At 41.0% G+C, this 26,959-nt stretch overlaps 1 protein-coding gene across 1 annotated transcript in view; it reads left to right on the top strand.

The window, feature by feature from the left end:
- REPS2 (RALBP1 associated Eps domain containing 2) overlaps positions 1-26,959 on the top strand; it is a gene marked incomplete at its 5' end in the record, with an annotated part of 120,916 nt that overhangs the window by 17,951 nt on the left and 76,006 nt on the right. The window contains 6 exons of the mRNA XM_083361282.1: positions 10,909-11,032; positions 11,284-11,419; positions 16,368-16,494; positions 18,385-18,511; positions 25,013-25,101; positions 25,896-26,034. Of these exons, the coding sequence (XP_083217408.1) occupies positions 10,909-11,032; positions 11,284-11,419; positions 16,368-16,494; positions 18,385-18,511; positions 25,013-25,101; positions 25,896-26,034 (742 nt within the window). The remainder of the gene's footprint in view (positions 1-10,908; positions 11,033-11,283; positions 11,420-16,367; positions 16,495-18,384; positions 18,512-25,012; positions 25,102-25,895; positions 26,035-26,959) is intronic.

Here is a 26,959-nt window from a genome sequence, read left to right as displayed (position 1 = left end):
GGAGCATCCAAGAAAGCGAAGGATCTCTCGATCTTCACAAGGTGAGTATCCATAGGCCTAGTGCCTAGGGACACCCTGGGCAGGGGGGAAGGGAGGTAATAGGGTGAATGTTGCAGAGCCACTGTGCTCGTTCAAAAGGGGGAATGACTACCATGGTGTGACAACATTCATAATTTCGGGACTTTTCCATAAACACTAGGGGGTGCTTATCACGTAACTTCAAACGTTCACTAAGGGAATGCTCATAACTCTGGGATTACCTGTATTAACAGGCAAGTCCAACCAACCCCATCATGTCAAACAAAGAGGTAGCGCCTAGTTAAGATTATTGACCTTGAAAACTTTAAACAGTGCTGTTGGAACTGAGATTCCAGAAAAAAAATAATCCCCAAAGACATTACTATTTTATTATTACTGCAGAAGCCACACTTTTATGTCTAAGCAGAACAAGGATACAAGGTGAAATTTGGAATTACTGGAAAAACAATAATACTGTTCATACGAAATTCATTGTTCTTTTTGTTACTCTACACTATTGCATTCCTACAGTGAAAATCTAGGAAAGCTGTTTCAAATCTGAGGGATAATTAAGTTAGGTACCTGTTAAGTGGTTACAGCAAAAGCGAAAGCATGCCAGCAACCTTCCTGTCCCCCCCCCTTCAGCCAAATGGCAGGACACCAGTATGGTGGACCTGGTAGCTATGCTTGGGATATAGAAGATAGCAGATTTCCTCAGATGCACATAAACCTTATTTAATTTTCGGACTTCTGGTTTTGCATCACAGTGAGACGGGTGCAAGGAAGCAGAGCTGTGTCTCCCATGTCCAATTTTGCCCTGCTAGGGGTCCAAAAAGGGCCTAAAGTCGCCCCAGAGAGGCAACAAAGAAGGAGGCGACTTGTCAATCGCGATCAGGTGGCGGTGAACTGCTGGATCCAAGGAAGCCCTCTAAACCAGCAGGTGAAAGACTGGCTGCAAGCAAACAGCCAGTCAGAAGTTACAGCCAAAAAAAAAGCATGACCAAGTAGAAAAGCATCACGTCTGGAATTGGGTGAGACTAACCTTCCTGCTCTATAACTAAGAACCTTTTTTAAAAAATATCCCAAAAGCAAAGCTCCCAGAAGCAAGAAGATGGGGGGGGGTTTCTGGCACCCCTCCCACTAGAAGTAGCAGCGGCTCAAAATCTTTGGGAGAAAAGAAGATAGTACAAAACTAACTTGGAAACAATTTAAAATGGTAAGACTGAAAAATTTGGGTAATCTAAAACGGCTTTTCAACCTTTTAACAAATTGTACCACTTTTAGGACATGATAATATTTGAGTACCACGAGTGCTTAGCAAGGTGTGAAAAACTGGATGACTAAAAAAGGGGGGATTTTGGGTTTTACTGATTAGATTAATTTGTTCTTATAGAAATAGCTAGTTTATAATATTATGGAAAAGTAAAAAGTTGAGGTTCAATGTTAACGCTTCCTTCTACTACAACAGAAGAAGTCTGTTCTTTTTCCCTTCTCCCCCTCACTTTTCCCCCCTTTTTCCTCCCCATGTGTCATATTTGCTTTTGTATTTTTGTATTTTATTCTATAATAAAATACTACAAACTGTAGAAAAAGGAAAAAAGTACCAGTTTTAATTTCTTCAGTGGCTGTTCCTTTGCTGAGTCACTTTCCCTTTGCACTGACAAATGTATGATGAATATATCCATGTTTATTAATATGCACCACTAAGAGCTAGCTTAGGAGTCTTCAAACTTGGCACTTTTAAGACTTGTGGACTTCAACTCCCAGAATTCCTCAGCCATCATGGCTAGTTGAGGAATTCTGGGAGTTGAACTCCACAGGTCTTAAAGTTGCTCCAGAAATTTTGAAAGATGTGGTGCAACGTTTCTGAGATAACATCTGCCAGCTCTTTCAGTGACAGTTGTTGTTGTTGTTGTTATTAGTTGCGAAGTCGTGTCCAACCCATCGCGACCCTATGGACAATGTTCCTCCAGGCTTTCCGGTCCTCTGCCATCTTCTGGAGTCCATTTAAGCTCACGCCTACTGCTTCAGTGACTCCATCCAGCCACCTCATTCTCTGTCGTCCCCTTCTTCTATTGCCCTCAATCTTTCCCAGCATTAGGCTCTTCTCCAGTGAGTCCTTCCTCCTCATTAGGTGGCCAAAGTATTTGAGTTTTAGCTTCAGGATCTGGCCTTCTAAAGAGCAGTCAGGGTTGATCTCCTCTAGGACTGACCGGTTTGATCGCCTTGCAGTCCAAGGGACTCGCAGGAGTCTTCTCCAGCACCACAGTTCAAAGGCCTCAATTCTTTTGCGCTCAGCCTTTCTTATGGTCCAACTTTCACTGCCATACATTGCAACTGGGAAGACCATAGCCTTGACTATACGCACTTTTGTCGACAGGGTGATGTCTCTGCTTTTTAGTGTGCTGTCTAGATTTGCCATGGCTTTCCTCCTGAGGAGCAAGCGTCTTTTAATTTCTTGACTACAGTCCCCATCTGCAGTGATCTTGGAGCCCAGGAAAATAAAATCTGTCACTACCTCCATTTCTTCCCCATCTATTTGCCAGGAATTGAGAGGGCCAGATGCCATGATCTTGGTTTTTTTAATGTTTAGTTTCAACCCAAGTTTTGCACTCTCCTTCTTCACCCGCAACAAGAGGCTCTTTAGTTCTTCTTCACTTTCTGCCATTAGAGTGGTATCATCTGCATATCTTAGGTTGTTGATATTTCTTCCAGCAATCTTAATTCCAACTTTTGATTAATCTAGCCCTGCCTTTCTCATGATGTGCTCTGCATATAAGTTAAATAGGCAAGGCGACAGTATACAGCCTTGCCGGACTCCTTTCCCAATTTGGAACCAATCAGTGGTTCCGTGTCCAGTTCTCACTGTTGCTTCTTGGCCCGCATATAGGTTTCTCAAGAGACAAATAAGATGTTCTGGTACTCCCATCTCTTTAAGAACTTGCCACAGTTTGTTATGATCCACACAATCAAAGGCTTTAGCATAGTCAATGAAGCAGAAGTAGATGTTTTTCTGGAACTCTCTAGCTTTCTCCATGATCCAGCGTATGTTGGCTATTTGATCTCTAGTTCCTCTGCCTCTTCGAAATCCTGCCTGTACTTCTGGTAGTTCTCGATCCACATACTGCTGGAGTCTAGCTTGTAGGATTTTAAGCATAACTTTACTAGCATGAGAAATGAGTGCAATGGTGCGATAGTTTGAACATTCTTTGGCACTGCCTTTCTTTGGAATTGGAATGTAAACTGATCTTTTCCGAATCCTGTGGCCACTGTTGAGTTTTCCAAATTTGCTGGCAAATTGAGTGTAGCACTTTTACTGCATCGTATTTTAAGATTTTGAATAGCTCAGCTGGAATACTGTCACCTCCACTAGCTTTGTTGTTGCTCAGCTTTTCTAAGGCCCACTTCACTTCACATTCTAGGATGTCTGGCTCGAGGTCAGTGACCACCTTATTGTGATTATCAGGGACGTTAAGCTCATTCTTGTATAGTTCTTCTGTGTAATTTTGCCATCTCTTCTTAATTTCTTCTGCCTCTGTTAGGTCCCTGCCATTTTGGTCCTTTATCATGCCCATTTTTGCATTGAACGTTCCCTTCATCTCTCCAATTTTCTTGAAAAGATCTCTGGTCCTCCCTATTCTATTGTTTTCTTCTATTTCTTTGCACTGTTCATTTAAGAAGGCATTCTTATCTCTTCTAGCTATTCTCTGGAATTCTGCATTTAATTGGGCGTATCTTTCTTTTTCTCCCTTGCCTTTCGCTTCCCTCCTTTCCTCAGCTATTTGCAAAGCTTCCTCAGACAGCCATTTTGCTTTCTTGCATTTCTTTTTCTTTGGGATGGTTTTGGTTGCTACCTCTTGTACAATGTTGCGAACCTCTGTCCATAGTTCTTCAGGCACCATGTCTATCAGATCTAATTCCTTAAATCTATTTGTCACCTCTACTGTATATTCAACGGGGATATGATTTAATTCATACCTGAGTGGCCTGGTGTTTTTCCCTACTTTCTTCAGTTTAAGCCTAAACTTTGCAACAAGAAGCTCATGGTCTGAGCCACAGTCAGCTCCTGGTCTTGTTTTTACTGACTGTATAGAGCTTCTCCATCTTTGGCTGCAGAGCATATAGTCAATCTGATTTCTGTGTTGACCGTCTGGTGATGTCCATGTGTAGAGCCGTCTCTTGGGTTGTTGGAAAAGAGTGTTTGCTATGACCATCGTATTCTCTTGACAAAATTCTATCAGCCTGTGCCCTGCTTCATTTTGTACTCCAAGGCCAAACTTGCCTGTTATTCCAGTTATCTTTTGGCTTCCTACTTTAGCATTCCAATCTCCCATGATGATAAGGGCATCATTTTTTGGTGTTAGTTCTATAAGGTGCTGTAGGGCTTCATAGAACCGGTCAATTTCATCCTCTTCAGCACCGGTGGTTGGGGCATAGACTTGGACTACTGTGATATTGAATGGTTTGCCTTGGATTCGAACTGAGATCATTCTGTCATTTTGAGGATTGTATCCCAGTATTGCTTTTCCTACTCTTTTATTGACTATGAAGGCTACTCCATTTCTTCTGAGGGATTCTTGCCCGCAGTAGTATACCTGATGGTCATCTGAATTAAATTCACCCATTCCTGTCCATTTTAGTTGGCTGATACCTAAGATGTCGATGTTCAGTCTTGTCATCTCTTGTTTGACCACGTCCAGCTTGCCTTGATTCATGGATCTTACATTCCAGGTTCCTATGGAGAAAAAATCTTTACAGCATCGGACTTTCCTTTCACCACCAGACATATCCACAGCTGAGCGTCCTTTCAGCTTTGGCCCAGTCGCTTCATTCTTTCTGGCGCTACTAGTACTAGCCCTCTGCTCTTCCCCAGTAGCACACTGGACGCCTTCCGACCTGAGGGGCTCATCTTCCAGCGTCATATCGTTTTGCCTTTTGGTACTGTCCATAGGGTTTTCATGGCAAAGATACTGGAGTGGGTTGCCATTTCCTTCTCCAGTGGATCACGTTTTGTCAGAACTCTCTGCTATGACCTGTCCGTCTTGGGTGGCCCTGCACGGCATAGCTCATAGCTTCATTGAATTACGCAAGCCCCTTCGCCACGACAAGGCAGTAATCCATGAAGGGGTCAGTGACAGTAGGAAAGTCAAGGTAAGATCTGGGGAAAAGCCAGCCAAAACAGTATAGGTAAGCAAGCAATATTCCTCCTCCCACCAAAGTCATAATGTCCATTTGAAATCCAGCCAATCCAATCCATAATGTCCATTTGAAATCCAGCCAATCCAATCTGAAGAGCGGGTAACTGGCACAGTTGGCGTGCATCTCAAGGTCTTCTCTGGTTTCGTTTCTTTGCAACCATCTACATGATAAGGGAGACACATTCCTTTCTAAAAAGGATGGAAGCAGTAGAAAGCAAAAGTTATCCCAAGCTAATGCAGAGCTCCCCCTCCTCCTAGCAGAATGGCAGGCCCCAAAAGTAGAGTATATATGCAAGATAAAAAAATAGGGTTTGGGGGATCTGACAGATGTGTTTGGAGGAATGTATACATTTACCAATATTACTTCAAACTCCTCATATCTAAATTTCATAGCTAAAATAAATCGAAAACTTATCTTCATTATATAGTTTATCCCCCTGCCATCGCAATTCTTGCTTAATAAAAATACATAGACCACCAGAGGGTCGCCTTTTGTTCTTTGGTTTTTGGGCGGGGGAAGCCCATCCTTGAAAACCTGGAAGTTGTACTAATTCATCCTCTTCTGTTAGCCAGGTTTCCTACGGGTTACACTGGTTAGATTTAGAGAATTTGGAAATGGAGCTATTGAAATTTCAAGAAAACTATCTGGAAAAATAAATTCTGTGACCTGCGTGAAACACTTGAGAAGATAGAAGGGATGACAAAGGATAGCACAGTTAGTTCTGAAAATGAAATCTTTGTTGTTAGCTGCAAAGTCGTGTCCGACCCATTGCGACTCCATGGACAATGTTCCTCCAGGCCTCATGAAATCCTTAAAGTGGGGAATTCTCTGCCAAATAATTTTAAGTCAATGAAAGCACTTAGGATTGCTTTCCTTACTTCATTTGGATCATCTTATGCTTGTGAGCAACTGTTTTCAGCTTTGAATTATGTCAAATCTGACACCAGAAACAAACTAACAGATGACCTGAGTGCCATACGTGTTGCTCTCAAACTTAAAAAATATGAGCCAAGGTTAGATAAATTACTACTAACTCAAAAAACGAGGAGTGGAACAAGTGGATACCAAGGCAGAGAGGGCTTTACAGAAGAATAAGCACAGTGTACTGAAAATCTAGACAACGAAACAATAACTGCAAAACTGGAAAAGACCTTCTATACAAACCAGAACAAATTTGAGAAAATAAGTAAGACCAGATCAAATTGAAGTCAACTATATCAGAACAAACACGGGGATCTGGGATATCAGGGTGACAGCCTAGTGATTATAAATGGGCCAGACCTTTCAGAAAATTGGCAATGAGATGGTCTCCTTTGATTCAAATAATATATACAAGAATGAAGGGAGATCTATCTGATGATTTAAAAGCGCTGGTTGGCAAAAGAAGAAAGCTAGAATTAGGTTGAAAAACTGGGGCCTTTTGATTTATTAGAGAGGACCCTAAACTGTCCGCTAGTGGGCTAAAGGGAGATTTTGAGACAAAGGGAAATTTGATTACTAGATTTAAAATAGTTGGAAAATAGTAAAAAAATAAGGGATTTGTTTAATATTGAAGATTTAGATTTACAAGGGAAATGTAAACTATTACAAAACAGGTTTGAATTATTCACTAGCCCAGAGAATATAGATGATGGATTTGAACTAATAAAGGACACTCTATTATCAAGGTGGTGATGTATTAGGATGGGAAGTAGAAAATGTTTATGGAATAGAATAAGAATATAGTTAAGTAATTAATATGTGTATTTTAGACATTATAATTTTTATGTAGTGAGATAAAGGAAATTTGGGCTACCTGAAAGTTAAATACTATGGATATTAAAGGTCAAACTGGAAATACATAATTAAAAATTAAAATTAGGTAAAATTTAATAACAGGACATTGATTGTTCATCGAGATTTATTAAGATATGTATAAGCAAAAAAAATGTATTTATAAATCTGGTAATGAAGTTTATACTAACTTTTGATACAATTAGAAATTTGTTAGCTTAAATATGAAATAGCAAATGTTAAGGGAAACAGACAAGAAATATTTGATGATGTAACCTGAGATACCTACTAAAGATTGTATTACTGAACTATTGTTTAACCCAATTACCACATTGCCTTCTAAATACTTATATGTGAAACTGGAAAATCAATAGAATATCTTAGATCAGGGGTGTCATACTCAATTTCATTGAGGGCCGCATCAGCATTGCAGTTGCCCTTGGCGGGCCGGGTGGGCGTGGCCTACTGGGTGGGCGTGGCCAGCTCTACATCATTCGCATCAAGGGTGCCAATGGGGGCCTGGGCAGGAGTGGGACAGATCTGAGGGTCTCTGGCAGAAGAAGATGGGACCAGGGCAAGTGCCAAGGCATGGTCCACTGGAGGAGCCTCACTGTTCCTCTCAGGCCTTGGGGGGGGGGGGTTGGACGCTGGCATGGAGGTCAAATGCCCAGCCCAGCCATCAAGAACCCATGGCACTAAGCCCAGCTCCACTTCCCCAAGGTGGCGCCCAGCTGCACTTACCTCCTCCTCAAGGCTGCTGCTGCTGTGCTTGCTCTCCTTAGGCAGGTTGCTCATGATGGGTACAAGGGCAAAGTCAAGAGGGAGGCCCACTCCCTCTCCATGGGAGGAGACCTGGCTTTGTATCCAAAGCTTCCTTAGCAATAGGATCGGAGACCCCCCCAGGATAGGCCAGGAGGAGGGGGCAAGGGGATGGTGAAAGGGCAGCAGGGCAGGACTAAGGCAGGACTTCCCTCAGACCCTCCCTCTCCTTCCTTCCTTCCAAGAACAGAGTGGTAGGAAAATATTTGAGATGAGGGAAGGAGAAAAACAGGCAAGAAACACAGCTGGAGAAGTTTCATCCGTGAGGAATGAAGAAATGCACCATTGCCTGGAAGTGGCCAGCACATGGCCTTCGCCTACTTCACATATCCGGCTTGGTGGGCTCTGGGGTAGGGGATGCCATGAGCAGCGTGAGAGTCGATGTTACCTGTGCAATGCTGCCCAGCCCCCCAGCCTGCCCGGTTTTGGCAGGCAGTGGGGCACTTTCCTGACAGTGCTGAGAGGCTGAGCCGGGTGGCACGAATCTGAAGAGAAGCACAATGCTGCCCAGGCCCTAGCCTGCCCAAAGTAGGCAGGGTCATATGCTGGCCACTTCCAGGTGATGGTGCATTTCTTAATTCCTCATAAAGGGTGCTACCTCCCCAGTGTGCACCCAGGGGGCAGTGCCAACGTGGCATGGGCCGGTCCCTCACTGTTTCCAGCTGGCCTTGTGGAGCTAAGACTGAATGTATTTCAGCATAGATGACCACCACGAAATTGTACATTGGCTTCCGGCTGGCCGGGGCCAAGGCAGCGGGGGCCGTTCCCTCACTGTTTCCAGGATGGCTTCGCGGGCCACATGAAACCACTTCGCGGGCCGTATCCGGCCCCTGGGCTTTGTGTTTGACATGTCTGTCTTAGATTATCAAAGGTGGCTTTGATTGGTGGGGGTTGTTGTGGTCTCGGGGCGCCCCAATATCCCAGCGGCCATCCCATCTCATGGGAACATCCAAGGCAGGGCACCAAACATTGGCAGCTGCGGCAGCAGTTGACCGGTGGCTGCTCCAAGTTGAGGGCTCGTGGTCCAAACTCCCAGAATCAAGCCTGGTTCTGAGGGGGTAATTGGTTGGAGACTAGTTGTTCTAGCAGCAGCAGTCATAGTTTTTGGTCTAGATTGAGGCAAAAGAGTCAGTGTGGCTGCCACAAATTGACCAGACCCCATTTGGGGGGGTTAGGTCCAGCCTTTTGGTTGGTTTTCCTTGCACATCCAGGCCGCTGAATCTGTCTCAGCTGCTCAACCAATTGACTGCTGCATGTCGTCACATATCTTCACTCTGCCAGTCCTCCCCATTCCAAAGCCCTCCTCTCTTCCCATATGTAGTCCTGGGCAAACTCTGGTCCCAAGTAGGCCAGTGGGAACTCGGCTTCGGCTGCTTTCAATGTGCCTTCTCGCCACCTTTCCACTCCTGGCACACGAGTGAGTCCTGTCGAACCAGTCCACTCCAGCATCGCCAATGATGCCAACTTCTCCACTTTTACTTTCAGGTGGGTAATAGCTGGTTGGGCACCAGGGTCTCCCTGGGCCCCAACTAGAGTCACACCCGTCGCCTCTGTCCTGATTTTGGACGGCTGCTCTCCCTTTCGCTCCGTTTCAGGCAACTTCCCCCGAGTCTTTACAACCCCTCCGGATAGGGCCTAGGGACTCAGGACTCCTTAATGGAGTTGGAATTTTGAAATGAGAGCTGGTTTAATGTCAAGGTTCCGACTGATGAACCTAATGAATTAAGCATAGCTGAGATGATCCAGTCTCTAATGCAAAACTTTATTGAGCACATCATTTTGGCACAGATGAAAACCAGTTCTGGTTTATTGGCAGCAAAATCAGTATATTAAAAGTATAGATTCTCCATCCCCCTTAATTGTGCAGGTCACATTGTCCAATGAAGTGTCAGACAATTATTATGAGAGTGTTTCAGTTCTCAGTAAACAACTCTTGAGCGACTTTGGTTCTCACGGCTTAGTAGTCCAATGTCTGAAGCTTGCATTCCATTCTTTCTTCCTCCTCCCCCTCCCCCCCCGAATTTGTAGGCAAGCTAAGAAGTAGTAATGGATGCCACAGCATAGGTATTCTTTGCAGCTTGACATCAAAGAATAAAATGGAAGATGGTAAATGGAAGATGTCTAAATTCACCATTGTAGACATTGTATGAGAATTTCTTTAACAGGCTCTCAAAATCCCAATCTTAAAAATTAACTTTGATAGTGACTGAGAATCAAAACTGAGAAATTACTGTTGGCAAATATTTATATATTAGAAGACCAAGGTTGGAACTTTGCTTTTGTTAGTAGAAACTTGTGGATTTCACAGATGACAGCCAAGATTGCTATAATCTAGAATTACAGAATCTAGAATTTCAAGTACAGAAAATGGCACAAAGCAGGTGGCAGAATTTCTGCAGTATTCCTAAGTACTACCTGTGGACTTCCAAATTGAAATTATTTTTTTAAAAGAGAATAGAAATATTTTTTACAATCCAGTATGTTTATCTCTTCTTCACATGAGGAAATCATTTTCCAATCTATCCATTCATTAGAGAGGGGCATTTAAACTGTCATTTCTGCTTGCTGAAGTGTATGAACATCGAAATATAATGTGTATGCTCCAACTAGGTAATGATCAGTGTCCATTGGGGGAGAAGAGTGACTAAAGCAGCTTTGCAGCGTTGCGTGCAATCCCCCTCTTTTGTACTGTACATGGTAATATTGCATGCATGTACAAAGGTGCAGAGTTTGTGGTGTGATTCTGTTTCCACCTTTCAACAAAAGGAGCAAGATCCTGCTGGTGCCCTTAATACTTATTTAGTTTGCCCTATTTAGGCAGATTTATTGTTCAGAGGTTAAGCCACAGATATATTGCATGTTGCTGAGAATGGAGCCAAGAGGACAAAATATTTATATAGGAGGATTTCCTCTGTGATTTCTCTGTTTAATATAGCAGGTTTGAAGCTATAGAATGTAAACCAGATGTCAGCACCACTGGTTTATTTGCTGCCAGTTTTTTTTTTAACTACATATTTTTGTAGCTTCAGTAATTCTTTCACAGTAAGCACCAGTATTTTTGGCATATGCTCATATTCATCCCTCCTTTTTATCTTTCAGATTATAGACTTGTGTGATGCTAAACATGCCGGTTATTTTGGTCGTACTCAGTTTTATGCTGCTCTGAAGCTTATAGCTGCTGCACAGTCTGGTCTCCCAGTACGAATAGAAAGCATTCAGAAGGGTAACTGATTATACTTAATTGCTTTACTTTGGAAAATTTCATTGCATTATTTATTTAAAATATTTATTAAATTGTTTTTATGTTTTGTAAAAAAAATACAAAATACTGTGAAAGAAAATATAATATAAATGACCATAAGAGGGAAGAGAAAACTAATAATAAACGACAAAAGCAGGGTAGACTTCAATTCCCCTCACCTGCCTATCTTGTCTCATGTTTTCCCTTTTGGCCACCCTGCACTCTTGCTTCAGCTGACCTTTGCCATCTTCCTCCCACTGCTGACGAAGTACACCTGGGCTGGGCCTTAGTGAGGCAGCTGGTGAAAGAGGCCAGTCTGAGCAATCCTCATCAAAAACAGGAAGAAGAAGATGGCAAATATTACTTGGGGTTGGCAGGAACTGCAGAGTGCAGGGAGTTGGAGGGCAGAAGGGTGGCAGGGACAATGGAATGCAGGGGCAATTGGAGTGATGGAATGCCAAATGGCAGGGGCAATGGAATGTGGAGTGGCCAAAGGGGCAGAGGTGGAAGAGATAGGCAGGGGGAGTTGAAGTGGAGATGACTGCAACAGGGAAGGAGAAGCATGAGCCTAATGACTGCATCCAGGATTACCAACACTGCTGTCTCTAGGCATCCTTACATGACATTTTGCCTAGTGACCACATAACTCACCAAAGATTCTAGTACTAATTAGGCACCTTAAGTGAGGATTTCCTGTAAGGAAAACTTCAGATAATTTATATTAAGCTAGATTGGTTTCCAAAGTTTTAAAACTTCAACTAGTCCTTTTAATTTTGGTCAATGCAGGTAAGAACAATCAGTCCAATTGGCCCAATATGTCTTCATAATCTAGCTTTTCAACCATAGTTTAAATTATATGGCATAATTTTGCATCTTAGTTGAGTTGCTACTTGTATGCAATTTCCTGAAGTTGCATCAGTCTTCACACAAAAACAAATTATAACACAACATACCAAAACAAAAAACACCAAATACTGGGAAAGACAAACTAGACAACAAAAATTAAAATAAGCAAGAGAACACCTATCTAACCTTGACGAATATAAATCACCCGGACCCGACAGATCTTGATAACAGGCCCTATCCAACAAAATGAGTTTTAATGTGGAGAAAAGCAAAGTTTTACATTTAGGCAGGAAAAATCAACAGTATACGGTAAGTATAGATTAGGTGAGACCTGGCTCAAAAACAGCAATTGTAAGTGGGATCTTTGAGTCCTAGTGGATGATCACTTGAATATGAGCCAGCAGTGTGCAGCAGCCAAAAAAGCTAATACAATACTGCGTTGTATAAACAGAGGCATAGAATCAAGATCATGAGAAGTATTAGTATCACTTTATAAAACCCTAGTGAGACCACACCTGGAATAGTGCAATCAATTTTGATTACCATACTACAAAAAAGATATAGAGACCTTGGAAAAAGTTCAGAGAAGAGCAACTAAAATGATCAAATTATTCTCCAAAGCACCAGAGGGCAGGAGAAGAAAAAATGGTTGGAAACTGATCAAAGAGAGAAGCAACCTGGAATTAAAGAGAAACTTCCTAACAGTGAGGAGAATTAACCAGTGGAGCAGCTTGCCTTCAGAAATTGTGGGCGCTCCATCACTGGAGGTTTTTTAAGAAGAGACTGGACAGTCACTTTTTTGAGATGGTATAGGTTCTCCTGCTTGAACAGGGGGCTGGACTAGAAGACCTCCAAGGTCCCTTCCAGCTCTATTCTATTCCACTGTTGTAATGTGGAGCCCAGCAGCTCTGCCTTACTCTTGGGCAATTCCAGATCCCTGACCAGGTCATTTAGTTCACCCTGTGAAATTAGATGTGGTTCAAGAGGAGCATACAGTGGGCTAAAGTTTGGATCCACTGACATAAGCTGACATGGATAAGTTGCATCCTTTTCATTATCTTCATCTGAGTCTAGAGAGTAGAATCCTGGTGGGTCTGGAATTGGCAAGTCATCACTATGAGGTACAGGATGCAGTGCGGATGGAATGTTTGCATATTCTATGGTCTTTCTTGCAATCTCTTTTGCAATTGGTGGAACCATGCGAAAAGAGCAGTCGCTACTATGAATTGGTGGGTTCCCTCCACACCATTGGAACAGCAAAAGGCATGGACTTTTTCTTCTGGTTTATCCAATGACAAAGATACTGTAAGTTGCACATGTAATGCAACAATAATGAGGGGGCCCAACTCTTGTCCTGACCCCCTATTTTGCATCCAAAATATAGGTGGTATGCCTTTTTACCATTGCCTTCATACTGCACTTTTGAGATCCAAATATAACCTCACCACAAATGTAGCAGAGTTAATCTGCATTGTTTACACAGTTTTGAGGCATCTTGGCTTCTGAAGGAAAATATCAATCAGCTGTTCCTTGGAAATGTTAGACAATAATACTTTCAAAGCCACCAGATGTAACTATATGATGCGTAGATCTGACTAAGACAAATGTACCTTACAATAAAAAAACAATAAATTACAGTTAGGTAATAATCTTTGGTCTCAAATGGAAAATAAATTTATACACTTCCATGTGGTATCATTTTCATTGTTCTACCTTTGTTGAGAAATTACGAGGCATCGTGATCATTAGACACCTCCCTCCCTTGTAGGCAAATATACTCACCTATGTATAAATCTTTATTTGAAATTTCTTGAAAACTTTAGCCGATCAGCACCTTTATCACCTGTTTTCTAATTTATATAATCAAAATATGTAAGAATTACCACATTTTATCTCCGAGGTTGATAATTTCCCAAAATTTGTAAAACAGGGTTATTTCAGTAACAATTTCATTAAATTGTTGGAAGTCAGCCAATTTGACATAAAAGCTATTATAAATTACTTATATCTTCTTGGTTTTGACACTTTTCAATTATGTAATATTCTGCATGCATAACTTATCATACCCTTCTAAAGCCCAAACAGAGCAACTAGCTAGGACTAAATGAATTCTTAGTAAAACAAAATCCATTAATATTTTTATAAGTAATACAAGTGGTTCACATAGTAAGCCAGGGGTGTCAAACTCAATTTCATTGGGGCCGCATAAACATTCTGGTTGTCCATTCTGGTGGGCGTGGCTTGTTGGGCTTGGCTGCAGAGTGACCAGTTCGATGTGGCCAGCTTCATGTCACTCACATTGAGGGTCACCTGTGCTGGGCTGCAGGGTCTCAGAGCCCCAGGGGCTTGAGGGCTGGGTTGGGTGCTTAGCCTCCACTGCCCAGGGCTCCGAGCAGCCCAGGGGACCATCAACACTAACCAGGTACCTGGATCCTCCTCCGGGCAGCTCCACCCCCGGCCTCCTCTCTGCTCGAGCCTTGGGGTTCCCTCAGCCCTAGGGTTCTAGGCGCCACTGTCCTTCTTGATAGGGTAGCTCACACATCGCTGGGTACCTGGCCATTCCAGACTGCTGCTCTGCATCTGGAGTACCGTCTTCACCACTCTGGCCCTGCCATGTGACGGAGAGGGTGACCCGGAGATGGCCCCCGTTGGCACTCAGCTTGGGCCGCTCCAGTCTCTCATCTCCCCACTTTTCACCCCACAAGCCAGGCCCCATCTGCTGCCCAGTACATAGGCCAGGCCCCCTCTTTTGGTCTTGTGTCTGTCAGGCAGCAAATGGTAAGGGATAGATCCCTGCTGCCGGCCACCTGGCCTGTGGGATGAAAGGCAGGGAGACAGGAGTGTGGAGCAACACAAGTGGAACATCGGCGGGGGCTGGCTCTGGGTCACCCTCTCTGCTGCATGGCGGAGCTAGAGAGGTGAACACGGCACTCACACCAGATGCAGAGCTGCATCCTGGAATGGCTGGGTGCCCGGCAAGACACAAGCCACCCCGGCAACGACAGCTGCACCCTGGGGCATGGGGCAAATGGAACACCATGGCCCGAGCAGAGGTGGAGGCCAGGCACGAACCTGCCCAGAGGAGGATCTGGGCTCCCAGTTAGTGTTGATGATCCCCTGAGTTCCTCAGAGCCCTGGGCAGTGGAGGGCAAGCACCCAGCTTGGCCCGCGAGCTTCCGTGGGACTGGGACCTGCAGCCCAGCCCAGCCCTACTTCCCCAAGGGGCCGCCCAGCTGTGCTGACTTCCTTAAGGCTACTGCTACTGGTGGTGCCAGTGCTGCTGCAGGATGAGGCGAGGCAAGGCCTGGCAAAGCGGGGCCGGGTGAGGAGAGGAGAGGCAAGCAAGGGAAGGGAAGGTTAGGTCCAGCAAGGCAAGGGCCGGCCAAGGAGAGACTTGGCAAAGCAAGAGCCGGGTGAGGGCCGGATGAGGGGAGTTGAGGCCTGACAAGGCTTAGGGGAGGGGAAGGGAGACCCGCCAAGGTGAGGATCAGTCAAGGGGACTTGAGACCCAGAAAGGCATGGGCCAGGTGAAGGGAGGAGAGGCCTGGCAAGGTGAGGACCAGGAGAGGAGAGACTGGGCATGACAACGGAAGGCTGGGAGGGATTGGGTGAGCAGGGCAGGACAAGGTGAACGAGCTGCAGTTACTGCCGGGCACCACCAGCCCCCAAGTACTTGTCACCTCCTGTTCATTCTTGCAGGGTGCCTGGCTAGGTTGGAGTGGGCTGGGGCAGTGGGGGGTTCACTGTCTCTGGGGTGACCCCACGGGCCAAATCTGGGCCCATCGCCCATACAGTAAAAACAGAAATATAGTACTTCAGGAAGCATATTTGTACAGATATGGAAAATCAAGTTATACATTTGCATACTCCTTAACCCAAAATTGCATTTCATTTTGCCTTAATGTGAAACACTAAAACATATTTATGTTGAAGTAGCTTTTTGCCCAGTTTTATCACAGCAATGTTACCTACATTTTTGAACTTCTCCATAAATTTAGTGTTTTAATATTGGTGGGCATTCACTTTTTATCTGTACCTACTACATAAAGCAAGTTTTTAGGTGGGAAAACATAATTTAAATATTTCAAGTTAGCTAAGAATTTATTCCTGAAAAAGGAGATTCCCTTCCCCAAATTAATTTACATTTTTGTTTATCAACCCTCCTTCCAAATTAGTTTACTTTTTATTTGTCAGATCCATCTTGCTTTTGTGGTCAAGAAAGCTTATAGATTCTTAAAAATAATCATAGAGTAAAATAATCTCTTAAAGTTCAGTAAATACAAAAATGTTCTTTCTCTTTGTATTTTCTTACTAACTTGGTCTGTACTATAATTTAGTTTTCCTAGTAATATAATTAATTGTCAAAGGGAGTCATTTGATCAATAGATAAGCTAAACAATATAATATTATTTAAACATTTTTCTTTTGTATTTATTTCTATTGTTTAAGAATTACCTTTACCTCGATTTAGTGCTCTGAAAAGTAATAGTGAAATAAGGTACATCAGTCTACCAGAAGCACATGGAGCAAAGTTTCAGAATCCACATACAACCTTTGAGATAAATTGCTTCAGAAGATCAGATGAAGAAGAAAATCAGGTAAAGTCCCTTTTAAATATATAACTTTTATTGTGGGATTAACTACAACCTTTTTGTTTTATGATACCATACTGACAAAATCAGATCTTGATTAGTATTTTAGATCATTTTATAAAGTCTCTTGACACAAACTGGTAATTACAGCTAATTATTTAGTCATTGCAGATTCTTTCAACAAGAAATATCAGTTGCCTATTCTTAGAGGGTTAAGATTGCTCATCTCTTATATGAACAACTTGCTGTTCATCTTAAGCAGATGAACTACAGATGAATTTTCTTTTAGATACAAAGAATTTTTATTAGATATGTGGAAAATGTGTGCCAGTTGTGACCCTATCTGGACCGAGATGCCCTACGCTCGTGACCTCCCAGTTAGACTACTGCAACGCTCTCTATATGGGGCTGCCCTCGAGGACCACTCGGAGGTTTCAGCTGGTGCAGAATGCTGCTGCGCGAGTTGTGATAGGGGTTTCCCGATACTACCATGTAACACCTCTACTCTGCGAGCTGCATTGTCTTCCGGTTGCCCTCCGGGTGAGATTCAAGGTGCTGGTGATGACCTATAAAGCCCTAAATGGCTTGGGTCCTGGATATTTGAGGGAACACCTGCTGCCGGCATCAAGTTCCCTTCGTCCTGTGTGCTCCCACATGGAGGGTCTTCTCAGGGTGCCGCTGGTAATAGACTGCCGGCGGATAACACCCAGGGGGAGGGCCTTCTCAGTGGGTGCGTCTGCCCTTTGGAACCAGCTGCCCGTGGAGCTTAGGACTGCCCCCGACCTTCGGTGATTCCTCCGGGACCTGAAGACCTGGCTCTTTGAGCTTTCCGGCCCAGGCTGAGAGTTTTTAACTGGGGTTTTATATTTTTCATGGATCAAATTTAATTATTTTTAACTCTTTTTAACTTTTGTATTGTATTGACATTTTTAAATACTTTGTAAACCGCCCTGAGTCCTACAGGAAAAGGGTGGTATATAAATTCAATAAACTTAAACTCAATAAACTTAAAATCACTTAGAGCCAAATTCAGTAGCACATTCACTTTAGGAGAGCTGTTTTTTCAGTAGTACTGAGATAGAATTGCTCTTTTCTTCATCCTCAAAATCTACTATAGTAAATCAAAAGATCCTTCACAAGATATAGGGGGAGAGCCATAAGAAAGAGAAGAAAGTCTCAATATAAGTAGACTTTTGTTTACATAGTGCTTTTGCTGACTCTGTATGAAGCAATAAAGACTTACTAACAACTGTTCAAAGTGTAAATGTTAAAACTTTAGGTTGAAATTTAAATGCTTCAACCTTTCAGTTTGCTTTTTATGAGGTGTCAAGGTATTAGATAAGTTATTACCTAACAAAAGATTGTTCAATATTAAATTCCTTTCTATTTTAAGTATTCTATAATTCAATATCATTCTACTTTGTGGCACCCACTCTCTAGAACAGGGATGTCAAACTTGCAACCTCACGTGATGTGTCGTGACATATCGCAACTTTTTCCCCATTGCCGGCAATGGGGTGGGCATGGTTTCGGCATGACGCATCCAGCCCGCAGGCCGGCAGTTTGACAACCCTGCTCTAGAACATTATTCCCTGGAGATTACACTTGTCCCAATGCTACTGGCCTTTTATCTTATTTTTATTCATTGTTAGCTGCCCAAAGTCACATATTTGAGATGGGAAGCTCTATAAATTGAATAAATACCCCATTAAAATGAATTACTTTTCTTCAACTGCCAAGAATCAGGTACTAAATATTAATATGGAATATGAATATTTACAGAGGAAAAACTGTGTACAAATTTGTTTCAGATCAAACCAAAATTTTGCTGACTCTGTTAACTGACTTAAATTGAGCAATCCAATTACATATGTTATTACAACATTTCTCTTGAAGGAAGAAGCACAGTCTCCCCCCATGTCTCCAACTGGTTCCCATCCTGCTTCTCCCTCAAGTTATCAGAGAATTCCTTTGGGATATGGATATAATATATTGAGAAGTGGGCTTGAGCAACAGCATGGAGGTAAGTTAAATGATTACCTTTGCTGTTGTTGTAAGTGTAAGCAGCACTACCAAATGATGTGATCAGGAGACTTTCAAGATTGAGGAGGAGCTATGTAGAATAGATGGGAATTAATAAGCCATCTTTACCAGCAGCTGAACAAGTCACTCTAAAGGTTAGTTGCTATAAGGAGCAATTTTTGAACTCTTTAACCACACTGACTTAGCAAAACTGGCACAACTGAGCAAGGAAGAGTAAATATACATTTATTGCAGACACATGTTGTATGGATGGAAGAAATGCTTATGGGAGAAGGAGGATCACCATATGCAGTCTAACCCCCCCATCATATACAACCTAACTCTTCCAATTGTTAAATCTCATTTTATACAAAACCTCTGTGAATTATTACAGCCACCTGTGTGCAAAACACCTGACCTAGCATGCCAGAGGCAACATTTTAAAATATTTGTAACCTGCCCCAATTTCTTGGAATCTTCCTTGGGAGAAGGAGGGAGAGCGAGGTAGGAAGTTAGCAAAAAGGCTTTTTATTCTCTCTCCAGAGAATAAACTTCCTACCTCGCTCTCCCTCCTTCTGGCTTGTCTCTCCGGAAAAGAGAAAATAAAGTCTTCTTCCCCCAGTCGAACTTCTCTTCCCCTTTAAAAATCCCTCCCCAAGAGCCCCGCCACCAGCCATCGTGGAGGCAACCAGAGCTCCTGACTTCTCTGCCGAATTTGCAGAGCTCTGGCAAAGCCTCCCAGCCAGCGCCAATCCCAGTCAGCACCGATCTCCCCCCAATTCCCCTCTCTGCTACACTTTTTTCCTTCCTTCTCTCCTCATCTCTTTCCTTCCTCCACGCTCAGGAAGGGGTGATGGGAGGGGGAGAGATTGCCAGCACTGCCATATTGCTGCCGGTCTTGCTATCCTGTGTGTGGGGGGGTCTGTCCCACTGAAAAGAAAGCCTTGTGGCTTCAACTCTGGAAGTGCTGGGAAGGGGTTGGCACTGATCTACAACCTGGTTGCATCCATCAAAGCCAGAACATGCTCAGCCTAAGATCCATTGGAACCAGCAAGGACCTGCTGCCTCACCACTTCTGCCCTGCCCCTGGATGTGCACACAGGCGACGGCCAGTGACAGCATCCTGGGTGAAGTCAGCCTGTGGGACAAGACAGCCAGCCAGCAGGGACACCGGACTCCGCTTGTGTCCCAGGGGCCAGGGCAGGGCTTCCCCGTGGACTTAAGTCTGAGCGCGTTCTGGCTTTGATGGATGCAACCAGGTTGTAGATCAGCGCCCGGTCGGCCTGGGCCAGGCCGAGGTGCGGCGGGCCAGTCCTTCACTCTTTCCAGAGCAGGTCCTCAGGCTGGATGGAACCACATGTCAGGCTGGATGTGGCCTGTGGGCCTTGTGTTTGACATGTCTGGTCTACATCTATATCCAAATCTATATATCCATATCTCTCTATTTCTCTCTCCATGCACATTGATACATACACTGGCATTAGTTGATATTTTTTCTTCTCCACCCTTTCATATCAGTCCTTTCAATCCTTCAAAAATAATGTTTACAAATGAGGGAGACTATAATACAAAAAGGAATTATTGTGGGGGGGGAAGGAGAATTTTGATAATGAGGCATGACCAAGTATCACTATTCTCTGAATAGTACAATAAAAATAACTAATTGCACAACTTCCTCTTTTCTGTATTACTGAAATATGATAAGCTGAAGTCAAACTCACTACCAAGCACTTCAAAAGCAACGCAGATGAAACTGGGTGAGATCTGATCTCTTTACCCTAAGTACTTTCTCTTCCTGTAAAAGCTGTCTGAAGTATCTTTCCCCCTGTGAAGAGATTGGGAAGGGAATTTCTATCCCACCCTCTAAGAATAGCGGCGTCTGACTACCCAGGGGAATTAACGCATTAAAAGAACAACTTTAATCTAATTGGATTTATATGTTCCTGGAACTTGGGGACCAAAATTTTTCCTATTTTTATTGGAGACTCTTGTTTTTATCTACAAAAAAGAATAAAATTGGAAAAGGGATTATAAAAATTTTGGACTTAAAAAACCTTAAATGGCATCGGTGACACCTTGTGGCGAAGCTTGGTAGTACAACTTGTTATTTCCTAAAAGAGTCTTGACTTGAAGCCCAGACCTTAGATAAGACTTTTCTGACCTTGACACCACCTGTGAGAGACTTAGCTGTAAGAGAACAGCTGGGCAGCATAACTGGCCTACTTGAACTGTAAATGTAAAGGTAAACCTTTACTGGCTCTCAAAGCTATATGTGGGAAATTGCTTTCCTATCTCTTTATTTGAGGAATATTGGTCACTATATGAGATGTTTAAATACCTTGGACTATAAAGTTTTGTTTGACAAACGACTTCTATTAGAAAGACTATTTATAAACACGTGAAAGAGATGGATGAAGATCAGGAAAAGATCCTTTCCATGTTGAAAGCAATACATGAAACCATTCTTGCAGCTTGTGATAAACTAAGACCTAACATAAAAGATCAAGACACCAGCTGAGATACACAAACCCAAACTTTGACTACAACCAATGAACCAACAATGCAGAAGATAACAGAAGATGTGGGACAATCAAATAATAGGACAGAGGACCCAATTGACCAACCAATACAGCTGGTGGAAAATCCAGAAAACAAAGTGACAACACTGAAAATGGAAATGACTTTTTATATAAATCAGAAGAAATTTGAGAAAGAAGAACAGATTGAATGGAAGACAAACATATCAGGGCAAACATGGGGAATTGGAATAACAGGGAGACAGTTTAACAAATACAAATGGGCTAGTCCTTCCAAAAAAATGGCAATTAAATGGTGTCCTTTATTTCAAATAACATATATATTAATAGAGGAAGATCTATTTGACGATCTAAAAGATTTGATATGGAAGCCTAGTTGGCAAAGGAAGAAAGCCAGAATAAGGTTGAAGAAAAATGGGGTTTTGAGTTATTAGAGGAGATTTCATATTATTAATTACAGGGTTAAAGAGAGAGGTTGAGATAAGCGGAATTCTGGTCATTAGATTTAAAATACTTGGAAATTAATTGAAAATAAGGACTTTATCTGTTTAATATTTAAAAATTAGACCTAAAAGGAAAAAGAAAATTAATTATTATGATTATGCTTGATTTATTGATTAACCCAGGTAATATACATAATGGTTTTGATTTATTAAAGGGGATATTGTATTATTAAGTAGATGATTTAATATGGTGGAAAATAGATAACTCTTAGGAAATAGATTACATTCAAATAGTTCTCTGTAATTATACCTAGAAGAAATAGTTCTGGCTTAAAATCTACATGTTTTGTTAACATTTTCTCTAACCACATGTGTATTTTTGACCAAATTTTTTTTACTTTAGGACATTTCCATCAGAGGTGATAGTACGTGCCTGACATTTGCCTACATTTCCAACAATTACTAGAGATGTTTTTAATCATTTTTGCTAATCTTGCAGGTGGTAAATGCCATCTATAAAACATTTTATATAGATTTTCTTTATAAGTAGCTGCTGTTGTTATTTTATAGTTTCTCTCCCACAAGTTTTGCCATTTTTCTAATTCTACATTGTGCCCAAATTTTTTTTGCCCAATTTATCATTGTTTCTTTAACTTGTTCATCTTGCATATTCAGGTTTAACAAACATTTATAGAGTTTTGTAATCAGTTTTTCATTTGATGACAATAGTATCTGGTCAAACACTGTTTGATATTTATAAAAACCATATGTTTTAGCATCTTTTTCGTATCTCATTTGCATTTGCAAGTGTGGCCAATGCCCTGTTCTTCCAATTCTTGTTTATTTTGTAATTTCCCTTCAGTATTCAAAATGTGTCTGTATGTCACAAGTTTCTCTTTGTTGATTAAATTTGGGTGCACAAACACTTCCATTGTCAAGATCCATCCTGGTATTTTCATATAAATTTTCATGTTTATCTTTTCCCATGTCAAAAGCAAGGCATTTCTTATATAGTGATTTTGAAAGTATTTATGGATTTTGTTCTTCTCATACCATAGAAAAGCGTGCCATCCAAGTTGTAGGTCATGTCCTTCTAGGTATAGTGATCTTTTTTGTCTAAGGGTTATCCACTTTTTTAGCCATGTTAATGCAGCTACTTGTTAGTATAGAACCCAGTCTGGTAGCCCAAATCCTCCATTTTCTTTTGCTTTTTGTAACAATTTCAGTCTCATTCTGTCTCTTTTCCTTTGCCAGATAAATTTCAAAATCAATACATTTAACTCATCAAAACAAAAATATCTAATTTTATAGGTATTGTTTGGAATAGAAAAAGTAGTTTTGGTAAAATATTCATATTCTTCCCAACATTGATAGTTGTAGATTTCTTCCATCTTTCCAAATCTAATTTTATTTGTTTTAATAATTTAAGATAATTATCTTCTTTTAATGTCACACACCTTGCTGTTAAGTATATCCTCGGGTATTTAACCTTCTTAACCAGGGCTTTTCAACCAGTGGTATGGGTACCACCTGTGGTACATTGGCACCTGGCAGGTGGTACGCGACCATCCTAGAAAAGTGGTAGCGGGGGAGGGGAATGGCAGCACCACACAAGCCTGAGCGAGAGACAGCTGGAGCTGCAGGGCTGTCAGGGCTCAGTGGAAGTGCCAGGATCAACGCCAGGCTGCAGCTGGAAAGCGGCACTGATCCTGGCGCTTCGGCTGAGCCCAAAAGAAGCGCCGATCAGCTGGAATGTTTCAGCATCTCCAGGGTCTTGTGATTTACATTCAGATGCTTGGCAAGTGATTCATATTTATGACAGTCACAGTGTCCCAGGGTCATGTGAAGTGACCAAAACTGCTGCAACTACCCAGCAGACGGGGGGAATAAAAACCAAACACCCCACCCCACCCCCACTGCCAATCCTCAACAGAAATGGTCACAACAATGAAAACCTCGGACAGGAGGAAGAGCGCCGCCAGGCGGGCAGGCAGGTGTCTTGCTCGGCTGTGGCTTGGGGGACACTTTTTTCAGTGCCATTGTAACTTTGAACAGTCACTAAGCGAACTGTTGTAAGTCGAGGACTACCTGTACTTCATCACTTTTTTCCTTTTTTTTTTTTTGGTCATCAAGTTTTTGACACCTTGCTAGGCGACTGGTGGTATTCAGATGTTGCCATATCCTAAAAGTGGTACAATGGGTGAAAAGGTTGAAAAGCCCTGTTCTTAACTATCTGGAGAGCTGTTTTTTTGTTTGTTTATCTTTTTATCTCTGTTTATTTTCAATCTTGCTACTTCTCCAACTTCTTTAATCTTTATCAATAATTTAGGGTTTGTCTCCAAGGGATCTTCTAGTATGATTACCAAATCGTCTGTGAATGCTTGTAATTTATATTTTTCATCTTTTATCTCCATACCTTTAAGTCCTGGGTCCTGTCTAACATTTCTATTCAGCACTTCCAGAGTTAAAATAAATAATAATGGAGATAGTGGACACCCTTGTCTTGTGCCTTTTTTAATATTAAAATTCTCTGTAAAATCTCCATTTACAATTACTTTGGCCATTTGTCTATGGTAAATTGTTTTGATTATAAAGTTTTCTCCAAAGTCCATATAGTTTAATTGTACCATAAATTGCCAATTAACATTGCCAATTAAGCTTTCTGCGCATCTAAGAAAATTAATGCCATTTGTTTCCCTGGATGCATTTCGTAATATTTCAGAGTATCTAAAATCATTCTTAGGTTGTTCTTTATTTGTCTTTTTGGTAAAAATCTATTTTGATCTGGGTGTATAAATTCAATCAAAAATCTCTTCAGTCTTTCTGCTATTATTGAAGCAATTTGTAACCCACATTTAATAAAGATATTGGTCTACAATTCTTTATCTGAGTCAAATCTGAATCTTCTTTTGGTATTAAAGTAATATTGGCTTCTGTCCATGTATTTGGTAGTTTGGCCTCCACTAATACTTCATTACGTACTTCTTGCATTAATGGGCTTAGTATATCTTGTAGGCTTTTAAAAAATTCTGTGGGCCTGATGTCTTGTCATTTTTTTTGTCTTTTTACAGCTTCTGTCAGCTCCATCTTTATTTCCCCAATTAACATGTTTTTGAAATTCTGTGGAATTTTTGGTAGATTAGCATTTTCTATATATTGCCTTATTTTTTCCTGAGTAGTTTCTTCTATATCATAAAGTGTTTCATAAAATTATGTAATTATTTTTTTATTGTATCATTTTGGCATTGTAAATCGCCTCTCACATCTTGCAGCATCTGTTTTTTCTCTCTTTCTTTTTTCAGTTTATAGGCTAACCATCTACCCAGCTTATTGGCATTTTCAAAAAAAGTTTTGTTTTGCTCTTTTAATTTGATGGGCCATTTCTTCAGCTTCTATTAAATTTAATTTGTGTTTTATTATCTCCATTTGTTTCTTTTGTGGGTCTCGTAGTTGTAATTTTGTCAATTCTTAGCTTCGTTTGTTCTTGTTTTTTTTTTCCTTGTTCACTTTAATCTTTCATAGGTTCCTATGAAGCTAGGCATTCTATTCAAGATGGATTGACTTCAGGGAATTATGGCCCCAAATCAGTGCCAACACGCTCATCTATTCAGGTAATTTGCATGAGATGCAAAAATAATTGAAAATAAATCTTCTGCATGTGCTAAAACAATATTGAAAAATAAAATTTGATTTTTATAATCAATGTTACATGAACTTGTCTTGAATTAGACCAGTAGAAAGATTTTATTTATTTATTTATTTATTTTATTGCATTTATACACCGCCCTTTCCCTGAGGACTGGTAGTATTTTGCAGCAGAGGACAATTGCAATCTAAAACTAGTAAGGCATACCTGAGAGCTAATATGAGCTCTGGTCTTTAGAATATGTATGAAATGGAAGCATTTTACAATAGTACACAGGATCAGCTAGACCAGGGGTCCCCAACCCCTGGTCTGTGGACCAATCCGGGCTTCGGCATGGCAGCAACCGGTCTGTACAAACAAGTAAAGCCCCATCTGTGGGATGCAGGCAGCACACAAAAGCATGCCTGCTCCAGTCCACGGAAAAATCTCTTTCCACGTAACCAGTCCCTGGTGCTAGAGGATAAAGTGAGATTTTCTTCCGTCTATTTAAATACAAGTAATCTTCAGTTTATCTCCTTAGTTTATAAACCTTTCCACTGGAAAAGATTATACATTAAATATCCACAACATTCATTTTTGACAATTTTTGATATGTATGGCTTCTGGAAAATAATGTTTTGCAAATTCAACCAAAGTATCAATTCTATTTATTTTCAAAAGAATGGCATAGTAGCAACAGAGCATAGTTAATGCTTTGAAACCTCAGGTTGCTCAGCTTTTTTGTTATCCTTCCAAATAAAACATTTTCCTTTTTTGAAGTATCTTTCAATAGAAACAGAACCACAGGACAGCAGTAGTAATTACCCAGATAACCTTTGGAGGGTAACTGAGGAACAACGAGACTATTACATCAATCAGTTCAAGTCTTTACAACCAGATCTCAACTCTTTCATTTCAGGTAATGCCCTTTATAAACATAGAAAGTAATACAAGACAGAATCCTGGGCGAGTAAAAGAAATTCTTATAGATAAAGTACAAAATGTGTAACTCTACGTGTGTGTGTGTTGTCAGGGGTAGGGATGGGTTATACACAATAGATAGAACCTGGTTTCTTTCTATCTGTCTGTCTGTCTGTCTGTCTGTCTATATATTAAACAAATACATAAACATAAACATGGGATTATTTACATGAAATTAAATGTTATAGTAAATTATTTACTATAATAATTGGAGTTCTATATTGTCCTATCAAAGATATCTTTTAATAGCAATATAATATTTAAGCTCAAGAAACTAGAGTTTCCCCTATTTATGCTTGATAGAAGTAATAAAAAGCATTCTGATAAATAAGGACCTTAAATATGAAAGCAGTTTACTAAAAACATTGATTTGTAGTTGCCAATAAAACCAAACAAATATATGTAGAACATGTACAGAACAATTACTCAAAGCCATTATTTTATTTGTTAGTTTTAATCCTACAATAACATTCTTTTATTGCTGCTTTTAATCTTATTTTGAACGATAAGTAGCCAAAGAGGTGATTTTGAAATAAATCCTATATTTTAATGTATAATATTCAATAAAACATAAAAGAGGGTTGATATAAACAAAATTAAATGCTTTCAGGTCCCATGTGGAATTGGAATGCTGATGAAATATTTATATAAAGTTATGGAATTTTATTATTTTCAATTTTCATAAATCATACTTTATAACTAACAATATTAACACATCATAGTACATTTGTTCTCCCTTCAGAGATAAAAGTATAATAATAATAATAATAATAAGAATTGAAACAATGAGATTTAGAACCGCACAAAACAACAGAATAACATCCCCTGCTCTCTAACTTTTTACAAAGAAAAAGCTAGCAAAC

The sequence above is a fragment of the Vipera ursinii genome (assembly GCF_947247035.1).
Source record: "Vipera ursinii genome assembly, chromosome: 4".
NCBI classification, from domain to species: domain Eukaryota; kingdom Metazoa; phylum Chordata; class Lepidosauria; order Squamata; family Viperidae; genus Vipera; species Vipera ursinii.
This window is presented reverse-complemented; position numbering and strand designations above follow the sequence as displayed.